This window comes from Belonocnema kinseyi, chromosome 10 (genome assembly GCF_010883055.1).
Source record: "Belonocnema kinseyi isolate 2016_QV_RU_SX_M_011 chromosome 10, B_treatae_v1, whole genome shotgun sequence".
NCBI classification, from domain to species: Eukaryota; Metazoa; Arthropoda; class Insecta; order Hymenoptera; family Cynipidae; genus Belonocnema; species Belonocnema kinseyi.
In genome coordinates, this window is record NC_046666.1 from 90,623,825 (window position 1) to 90,635,025 (window position 11,201).

General features: G+C 39.9%; 1 protein-coding gene across 2 annotated transcripts in view; it reads left to right on the plus strand.

The window, feature by feature from the left end:
• The window catches only part of LOC117181385 (integrin alpha-PS1), a 71,390-nt gene that overhangs the window by 41,760 nt on the left and 18,429 nt on the right, over positions 1–11,201 (plus strand). For both annotated transcript variants that reach the window (XM_033373988.1, XM_033373989.1), the window contains 4 exons: positions 2,229–2,370; positions 3,098–3,366; positions 3,765–3,996; positions 6,785–7,016. In XM_033373988.1, coding sequence (XP_033229879.1) covers positions 2,229–2,370; positions 3,098–3,366; positions 3,765–3,996; positions 6,785–7,016 — 875 coding nt within the window. The remainder of the gene's footprint in view (positions 1–2,228; positions 2,371–3,097; positions 3,367–3,764; positions 3,997–6,784; positions 7,017–11,201) is intronic.

Here is an 11,201-nt window from a genome sequence, read left to right on the forward strand (position 1 = left end):
ATCTAGTCGGGAGTGGTGCTGACTGAAAACAGATGATTTGGAGCGATTCGCGCGCCATCTGTTGGTCATTCTAAGGACTTATTGAACTACCCTCGTACCAGAGGCTTTCTGAGAAAAATTAAGAAGACGCAATTTTGACCCATTTTCGAGAAAAATGTATTTTAACAATTGCGAACGGATGATCATCAAGCCGGAGTACAAGAATTTCGAAGATTCGGCACCTCCCTTGTAGAGCACTTGGCCGATAGCCGCGAGGTTGCGCGTTTGATCCTCGCTACCCGTACTTCGTTTTAAAAAATTTTTTCAATAAAAATACTTCTTTATTCCATTTTTGAGTAACTATTAATATAATTATGGTAACTAATGATTATTCATTCCATATTTTCAATAAAAACTCACGTCTTTTTATTATCATGCGTTTTGACAATTGTGCATTTTATTGAAATTCTTTATTCTTCAATAGTTTCTAGTATTTACGTTTTTGAATTAAAGAAGGAAAAAAGTGTTGCTAACCAAAATTTCAACAATGAATACAAAGTTAAATTGTTTTACGCAAACTAAAAGAAAAACATACATAATAGACTGTGGCGTAACGAATTCATATTTTAGCGCACAGGAAGTTTTATGTATGTGTAGCGATTCACTTCCGAGCTAGAGATTGGCTAGCAGGAATTCGCGCTCAAATTTCTGGAAACGCGGTAAACGGATTGCCAGAAGTAATTATGAAGAGTGGGAAGGTGCTGCCTTTCGAACCATACATTAATAATTGAATTGGAGTAATATCGTTAAACGTGCTAAGTGTTCGCAGCAATTTACAACAATTCTAAAACGCTTTTATCCACGGTTGTGCTGAGCAATGTATCTATCTACATAAGGTATATATTAATTAATTCCGGAAAATGTTCTTTTCTTCGTAATTTAGTTTTTATTTTCTTTGAATGGACGGTTAGAGAAATCCAAATTTTGTATGTTTTCAGCGTGGTTTTTTATTTTAAATAACGCAACACTCGAAAATAACGCTTCGTTCGTGGTCTCATACGCAAAGCGATAAGTAAAAGCGTTTGATAATCACCAACATTGTTTTAAACTCGCATTTCTGAGTTCATCAGTTTATACTCGTTCGATCATTTTATTTATGTCTTTTATACCTATGAATTAAAAAATATTTTAATTCACATGATTCGTACCACGAATTGGAGTGATGCGTGTGTATGTGTGAATATCGAATATAATTTTAAATGTTGTGTTAAAATTTTTAATTGAAAATCGCATTATTTATTTACAATACATATATCGCTGATCGTAATGTTTTTGTGTCTCATTTCTCTCTCTAATAACGAATTTGTTCGCTCGTTTGTCTTTTCTCTTAATTGAGTCGTTTGTTTTCGTAATTGTTCTCTTCATGTTTAATTTGATTTTTAAATAATGACACTACGAATATCAGTCTACTCGGCAAATCTTTTAAATGTTGATCAAACATATTTTAAACATTTTCCAAGTTTGAATTTAAATGAACAATAATAAAAGTTTATTGTTACAAGACGATTATCTTGAATACGTGAAAATAGACTTTCAAGGCACTTCTGATTCCTTCTTTAATTTGAAAATATAAATACTAGAAACTATTAAAGCATAAAGAATTTTAATAAAATGCACAATCGTCCAGACGAGTGATAATAAAAATACGATACACAAAGTTTTACTAAAAATAAGGAATAGCTAATCATTAATTAGTATAATTATATTGAATGTTAATCAATCATGGAATAAACAAGCATTATGATTAAAATAATAATAATAAAATAAAAGTACGCGTAGCGAGAATCGAACGCGCAACGTTGCGGCTATCAGTCAAGCGCTCTACCACGGAGCTATCGAAACTTGGAATTCTTTTTAAACCAGCTTGATGACCATCCATTCGCAATTTTTAAAATGCATTTTGCTCGAAAATGGGTCGAAATTGTGTCTTCCTAATTCTTCACAGAAAACCTCTGGTATGTACCATTCATTGAGGAGTGGATTAATTTAAACAAAAGAAGCAGACCTAAAGGTCCCTTTGTTAGTTTTAAGTTTGAAGCGATTTTAAGTTTACAAAACAGCTTAGCTTGAAAAATCACTAAATTAGCTTACCTTAACTACAATTAATGTTGCGCAACACTAGTTATTATTGGCAATTCCGTCACTTTTTGAATATTATAATAAAACGCATAATTACGATGTGATTGCAGGTTTGGCTTTGCGATAGCTAATTTAGGAGATATAAACAAAGACGGCTATGAAGATGTTGCAATTGGTGCGCCGTATGAAGGCAAAGGAACTGTTTATATTTACCTTGGTTCGAAGAATGGGTTGATCATAAAGCCATCACAGGTAAAATTCTAACTTCTGCATTTAACCTAATTTCTTGCATTGATTAAAAATACATACGGTTAGTTTTGAAATTACATAGAAGACAAATATTTAGGGCCAGACCAGATAGTGCATTGTTCACTAAGGGTGGTATGTGTAGCTTTATAGATAAGATTGATGTTTGTAGGACGACCCGGAGGCGTGCGCTAAGCGCTAACCGTAGGCAAGTCCTGTAAACACGTGAGGTGTATGAAGACGTACTATACGTGATGCACACGATACTTTATGCAATACATGTGCGTTTTGGGCTTTTAAAAGCATTTAGATTTTAGCGGTCCAGAGTGGAGTCTTAGTGGCGGCGCGGGATCTAGGGTCAAGACTCCATTGAGAAAAAGAACTAACAAGAAAAAAAACATTATGTGTTTACACAGCTCGAGTGGTAACGGTTTATTGCTACCACTTTTCACATGAAAGTAAGGTCATGAAGCGGTACTTGAGACATGGCGAATAGACATAGGTGGCAGCACTTCCACATACCCTTCATGATTTCTGGATTCTTTATAACCCTGTTTTACGGGAATTAATGTTACTTATTTGCCCAGGGAAATAAACTATACCCCAATCGCAGACTTCTGTCATAGATTGGTAAACTGAAACTGACCACTCAAAAAATAGGTGGCGTAAATTGGCTATAAAACTCATGTGTAGCATAAAATAATTAGTAAAATAAATTTTTCTTCCCTTGTAGATAATTCATTCTGAGGATACACCGGTACCTTTACGTACCTTTGGATATTCATTAAGTGGTGGTATTGACATGGATCAAAACGGTTATCCGGATTTATTAGTAGGAGCATACGAGGATGCCGCAGTGGTCTTACTTCGATCTAGAAACATAATCAATATCACAACTTACATACGATATGTAAACAAGGATAGGGTTTATCAAGACAAAATTGAGTCCATAGATCCTGGCAAACTAGGATGCGTGGCTGATCCGCACTCCATGTACACCTGGTCAGTTTTTTTTGACCTTATAATTTACATTTAATACTCAAATTGCAGATTAAAGTAACTTAAAATTGCTTTTTTTTATACCGAAACGAAAATCTGGTTTTGTTAAGGAAATAGTATGCATTAATGGCAGTGTTTATATATTGTTTCTCCTTTCTCCAAAAATGACAATTAATTGTCAATATTAACCTTTAAATTGTTTCAAATAATCGCCCTGGTCGACAATTAGAATATCGAGAACAAATTAGTGAAAGTAGGTGACATTCTTCTACAGAAAAGGGTGTCGTAGTTCAAAAGTAATACTGAAAATAAGCGAAGAGAATAAGTAGCGGTAACTTTTTGATGAATTTCGTTACTTGTAACTCGTTTCTTCCAACACTGATATTCGCTTATCTTTTCAGTTTTTCCTTCGAGGCATGCTGTGAAACAAAAGCGCTCTTGAAGAGAGACGGAAAGCCATATCTAAAGCTCAATTATTATATTGAGGCCGAAACTTATTCAGGCTTAAAGAAATTTTCTCGTGTTTGGTTCCGCACTGGTGATGGCGACTCACGATTACATTATATTAATCGTGAAGTTACTTTGGATTCGGTGAAATTGGTACATTGCCAGTCTGAAACTGTTTACTTAAAGGTAAGTAATATTTGTGTAATATGAATTAAAACCATATTATCAATAAATTATATGAAAAGTTATTTGCTCCTCGGATTACTATTATCATTATTATATTCTGGGTTGAGACCGTCACAGCCCCTGACGTTTGGGTGATCCCGTTGCGTCCCCTCATAAGCCTTCAGCGTGGCCCTAAAGTCTTCTCCATAGAGAGAGGACCGCAGCCACGCTGTTGGCCAATATTTCAGACTCATTGATGCAGAAACTGCCTGTGAGTGTTACACCTTTCCCCGCAATCGCGGGACAGTGACAGAGGATATAAGTGGAAGTTTCATTGTCCTTTCCGCACAGGCGACAGAGGGGACTATCCTCAAGCCCTATCTTATGTCTGTGGTACCAGAGGTTTCTATGTCCTATAAACATTTCTGTTAGGATTTTGACTTCTTTCCTCCCGAGCTTAAGTGTTTCTTTCGCTCGATGAGGGTTTAGCTTTGAGCCCAAGAGTGTTTTATCCTGTCTGCAGCCAGAGACCGCATCCCACTCATTCTGATGTTCTTTGGTCAGCCAACTGGTAATATCTTCAGTGACCGACCTACTGGAAATGCCTAAAACTGGCTTAGGTCCAGTAAAATTTTCCTTTGCTGCTAGCTTTGCTAATCTGTCCGATATTTCATTGCCCCTGATGCCACTGTGTCCAGGGATCCAGAGCAGAGTGACTCGGTTCTCTGTCGCTAGCTTATTCAGTGCCTCAAAGCATTCCCATACTAGCATCGACGTAGTCGTTGTTCCATTCAAACCCATGATAGCAACCCTGCTATCTGAGCAGATGCGAATGTTTCTTTTTCCGCCGTACTCCATTGCCTTATAGACGCACTGGAGCAAGGCCATAATCTCAGATTGTAGAACTGTTGCGTAGGACCCCATCGCAATTCCATTCCGTCCCTTCTACGGTATACACCTGCTCCAGCGTTCTCTTTGTTCCTGGAGCCATCTGTAAACCAGTTGTCTCCATCACTAGGCAGGTGTGCCTCACCGTTAGCCCATTCCTCTTTTGTGGATAGGCTAACTCGGTATTTCTTGTCGAAGAGGTAGTGACAAGTGGACATTTTGTCCCTGAGCCTGCTCAGTGTCGGCCTCTTCGTGAATTCGATTAGTATCCGCATAACTTTCGAGATACTGCTATCATTTACCATATTAAGTCTCCAGGTCGCCTTCGCAGCTACGGCTTTTATCGTGAGATGGAGGGGCTACAAACCTATTAGTGCCCCCAGGGCCATCGTGGATGTCGACTTCGAGGCACCAGTGATACCTCTCAGAATCAGTCCCCTGATTTTTTCCAGTCGGGACTTCAGGGCCCACTTGACCCTGGATGGGGTCACAATCTCTTTGGCTGGTCGTTGTTTCGGGCCCAGTTGGGCCACAGGCTACTTTGATTGCCTCAGAGGTGCCGTCCCCCCATCTCCAAACTTTGTGAAGCCCGGAAAATGTGCCTTGATCAGGTGAGCCAAGGTATCCCCGTCTAATTCTGAGTATCCCCCCGCCGGGCAATTTTAGAGTCCCGCGAATAGCATCCGGATTTCTAGAAAGCAGCTTGTCCAGTCTGGCCGCCTCTGCTTTCTTGATATCAGTGCAAAAGTTGGTCCAGCTTTCATGTTTTGCCTTGCGTATTGCACTCCTATATTCATCCCTTATCGATGTGAATGAAGTCCACAATTCCTTCGTTTTGCCAGAACTGGCACGACTGTACCTCTCTTTGGTTTGCCTGCGAAGCTTTTCGAGTTTCGCGTTCCACCAGTGTGTCTCTCCAGCCTTTCGGACTTTCGAAGGCCGACAATTACTTTCATAAGTGGATTTGATGGCTTCCGTAAAAAAATCGGCCGCCATCTCCAGGGTATCCACGTCTCTAATTGACCTTGGCATCCCTGAGAGTGCACTTCTTAGTTCTGTGGAAAACTGACCGCATTCCGTTCTTCTTGAATTTCTGACCCATTTAGGGTCGGTGGGTACAGCGGATTCCAACACGAACTTTATCAGTGAGTGATCTGAGAGAGTGGGTTCATCTGAGACTCTCCACTTCTTAATGTTATCTCTAAAACTACCGGTACAGAGAGTGATTTCAATGACTTCCTCCCTGACTGAATTACAAAACGCCGGGGTGTGCCCTGTATTAAGAATATCTAAATTAGTAGTAAAAATCCCTTTTTCCTTCTTCTTTTAGAATGTTTGCGTGATCCATTTTGGTTCCCACGAGTAGCTAGGGAAATAAAATGTCCGCCCCGTAGAGCCCTGGTGTCCCGGAGAGGCCGTTAGGACACCTTCGTAACCTCTAGATGCCAAAGTGCCATGGGCACGATCACTCTACACCCATGGCTTAGGGGGGTGGTCACATTGAGCGAGAAATGCAATGAATACCCGTTCTCAGGCTACCATATCAAGAGAGGGCTGTTTCTTGGTCGCCGTGTGGGCCGCAGGTCATTCCCGTCCCGACTGCAGAAATTGGAGATCGGTCCGGGAGGGACCTCGATCCAAGGATCCAGAACGCCCGTGTTAGCGAGACTCTTTCACCCTTCTATCATACTACAATCATACATACCAGTAGAGCCTGTTTATAGGGATTTTTCTCAAAACACCCAGGAGAGCTCGTTTATAGGGATCCTTTCATTCATATCCATACGCATGCAGGCCGAGGTCCGTTTGACGCCTATGTCCCACACGCTTAAGCCTCCCCACCAACTACAAGGTCTTACAGCCCCCAGGGGAAGTCGGATTAGTATAGCAAACAATTTTTATTTTTAACTTTTTGTTAAAGGAGAATACCAGAGATATTCAATTCCCCATCAAGTTTCGTTTCAATTATACGTTGATACAAGAAGAACCTGTGATGTCAGTCGAAGGAGCTCCTTTGCCCGATATTAGGAATTATCCCATCTTGAATCAGCAAGAAGCTGCCAAGGAATTCGAGGCGACTTTCCAGAAGGATTGCGGTGATAATGAAGTTTGTGAGAGCGATTTACGGTTGACGGCTGTGCTAGACCTCAAAGGTTTGTTTGTTTTTATACTCACCTTTAAATCTGCCAAAATATGTGTTTTCGAAGGGTTGAGAACCCTTGCCGTTTGCACCTTATTCAAAGTTGTAAGAAACGAAAACAAACTGTCAAGAACGAAATAAACCAAAACTCTCCCAAAACGATGTGCATATAGTATCCGTTTATGACGCTAGATGGCAAACGGTGGACACAATGTTTTGGTAATCGTGGAGAGCATTTTGTGAGAAATCAGCCATTTTCGATGTCTATAAACAGCGGGTTTTGCATGTATGTGTAAAGAAAAAAAAAGTTTAAGTTCATTTGGTAAAAGCGTGTAAATTATACCGTGGTTTTAAGTTTCAAAATCTGGCTTTTAATTCTTCGTTTCTCAACATATGTAATGGGAATGTTAAATGCAATGAGATAAAAAGATGGTTTGATTCTTTAGTAGCTCATTAACATATTACAAGAAGCAAATTTTTTTGATTGAATAACAAACATTAAACCACAAGTTAACCCTACCACAGACGCCTTGGGTTTATTTAGTTCTCTGATCACCCATCCCATCAGGATTCGCGCCAAACGATGCTGAACTTCTGTGATCAGAATTCAATGCACACTGGCAGGTTGATACTAGAAGAACCTGTGGAACAGTGCATGTTTGCCGTTGCTGTGCTGAGTCCCTACATAAAGTTGGAATATGGCGCCCGCTCGCGGCATTTTTCGCGAAACGCATAGATAGACAAATTGTACTATTTCAAGGAAATGAAAAATCAGTCATGATAATCGCATGCTAACGGAACGCGACTGCTTCAACTGCGCATGTGCCGAAAAACATTATTATTGATAGTATATATTTATTGATTCAAAAGAGACCCGCGAATTTTGGCTCATGCGCAGTTGAAAAATTTTCATTTAGTGGGCATATCGATTCAAGGCCGAGGCAGCCAATGAACGTTGCTGGACATAAACATCCTGGCGATTCGCGGTAGAGATGAGGCCCCTTCAAGAGGAGGACATTAGTGAGCGTATATGTTTTATGAAGGGGGACATAGGTGGAAGCTTACTGTATTAAAAAATATATATTAATCCTGCATACTTTGCTCTATGTTGTGTAGTTGTGTGTGCCGGTCTGCGCTCTGCGGATAGCTATGGGTTTTTTTCTTTTGGCGTGTCGGTGACGGGGGGTATGGCGAAATTCTACGCTTGTTCACGAGGGGGACCGGGGGTTCGGGCTAGAATCCACGTGGACACTCGTTCCCCTAAATCTGTGAAAAATATACTGAAATCAGACAAGGTATACTCGAGGTACACTCGAATTTTTTATATTGTGCTTTGAAGACCAATAATATCTATATTTTCATAAAATACTTCCACGTGGACAGATTAGGAGGGGGGGGGTGTCTGTTAAAATTCTACGGCTGTCCACGAGAGGGGGCAGCGGGTCAAAAAGTGGTAAAAAAATTGTCCACTTGGTTTATGGATGGCCCCTAACGAATGACGATATAGTTGCTCCTCAAATTTATTTCTGTTATGAGATCTCGAATTACATTAGAACCATTAGACTTATTGCAAACAGGAAAATATAATTTACGTTATGTAAATAGATATAGGAGGCAAAATAGTTAAATTTTCATCGTAAGAAATTACTTTAAGAAAATACATTTTTTTAACTGAAAATTGTAGTTTATACTCAAGCTTACAATTGAAAAATTAATTTCTAAGCACCAAAAAATGCGAAGTTTCAACCAAGTAAATGAATTTTTAATTAAAACAAATGAATTTTCAAAGAAGAAGAATAATTCGCCACCAGCGAAGTTAGAAGATCAATTTCTAATTAAAAAGATGATTTTTCAAGAAAAAAAGTCAACAAAATCGTTCAATTTTCATCTTTAGAAACGGATTTTAAACTGATACAATAAACATTAAACCAAAAATGGACTAGTTATATTTTCGGATGAAAAATGGAATTTTCAACCGAAGAAATTAATTTTCAAGTAAAAAAGTTTAACTTGTAACAAAAAATGGAACAATTGAATTTGCATTAAAACAAATAATTTAGAATAAAAAAACAAACAAAAACAACAACAAAATAGTCCAATTTTCAACCAAAGAAATTAATTTACGAAAAAGACTTCTTCCAAAATAGTCGAAATTGCAACAAAATACATGAATTTCCAACCACATAGTTGAATCCGACCTCTGGGCTATCAATTATTGTGTGTATACTGCAGCGAGAGCTTTGGCCGCTGCGAACCGTAAAACAAAACCAACGGTTGATAATAAGACCAAAAGACGAATGCATCAACTTGCCATAAAGATAGGCTGGGCAAGACAGTACGCGTCCCGCATTCAGTGTGTGGTTGACTACATCACATCTGGCAGGAATTTTACCGCCAAGGTTCGAAAGTTCGCGCGCGAACTCCGGACCCGTTATCACACACTTAACAAGTCAAAGCTGCTGACCAACAGGCAGAATATTGTTGAAAGAATACGGATACTATCTGACGCTAAGAGAAATCTAGAGCGGAGGGAGAGGTAGGTCAGAGAAAATCAACAGTTTCTCTCTGACTACGAAGTGCAGCATGGACTGAACGAAAACTCAGAAAATATAAATAGCTTCAAGGAGTTATGTGATGCCCTCATAACACCTGATAAAGAATGCCCACCCATCACTGCCTTCTGGTGGAAGAAGTTTTCTTCAACTCATCAGCATTTGGCCCGTATTTTCACCTCATATATAAAGTTGGAAGAGCCGATTCCCGAGTGGTTGGTGGAAGGGCACACAATGCTCATTTTGAAAATAGGCAACTTAGCTGACCCGAAGAATTACAGGCTAATCACTTGTCTGAACACACTTTATAAGATATTCACAGTTATCCTAAATGATAGGATTATTCGGTCAATTGAACCTGTGTGGCAAGAAATGTATGAACAACAAGGCTCAAAGAAAGACGTAGCGGGATGTCGGGAGAACCTGCTCATCGATAGGTATGTCTGCAAAGATGCAACATTCTACCAGCGTGACCTATCGATGGCCTGGATTGATTATTGGAAAGCTTTCGATTCGACCTCCCATAGACTTATCATCTGTCTTTTGAAAATCTTAAAGGTTCATCCGCAAATAGTTAGGTGCATAGAGAGATTGATGCCGCTTTCGAAAACCAGATTTACTATCTCGTCTGGAAAAAATCGTGTGACAACTAACAATGTCACCTTTCAGAGAGGTGTCTTTCAGGGCGACTCCATGAGCCCACTTTTCATTTGTCTTACATTATTGCTGTTGTCTCTAACACTTCGCCATTCCAACGGGTACTTGTGCGACGAACCTGCAGATCGAAAGTACAAGGTCACTCATGTATTTTACATGGACGATCTTAAGATGTATGCTACTCGTAAAAACAAAGAGCAACTGCATTTAGCTCTAGGGATTGTCAGAAGATATACTAAGGAAATTGGAATGGAATTTGGGTTAGACAAATGCGCCAAGGTTTATTTGAAGCGAGGAAAACTTAATGGCATCCCTGAAGATCCTGAGCTCGTTGATAGAAGCGCTATACGACACTTTTGCGCTGGAGAGACTTATACATACCTGGGCGTGCCACAGAGCCGCATTCAGGATGTGACATCTATAAAGGATACTCTCCGAAGCAAATACAAACGTCTCATCCGGCAGATTTGGTCTTCCGAACTGTCGGCGAGGAACAAAGTATCTGCAACGAACATGCTTGCCGTCCCGGTGGTACTCTATTCATTTGGAGTAGTTCCATGGTCGATTGTTCCCGGATTGAAGTCTGGTACGGAGGGTCTCATTTTTGCATGCCAAGACGGTGTCATTTCCACCTTAACATACCGTCGCCATATTTTGAGCAAGACATTCCTGATGATAGCTGCAGGGCGTGCCAAGCTTTCACTTGCTAATGGCCTAAAAAGCATCCCTGTGTGTCAACAATATGGTAAAACTCTTGCGGGAAAAATGCAGAAGGCGGTAGTCCTTGGGTCGCCACGTGTTCTTAGGGTGCACGAGGCTTTTGCTGGATCGTTGTATTGATTCCGTTACAGACTGTAATCACCTATCTCACGGTCGTGAGACGTGGTTGTGGCTGAAATTTTAAAGCGATTTCGCTGGGAGCGGGTGCAATTTTCCAGATTAGAACCCACTCTCGGCGAAATCCTGCGGTTGTCCTTATGATAAATTTT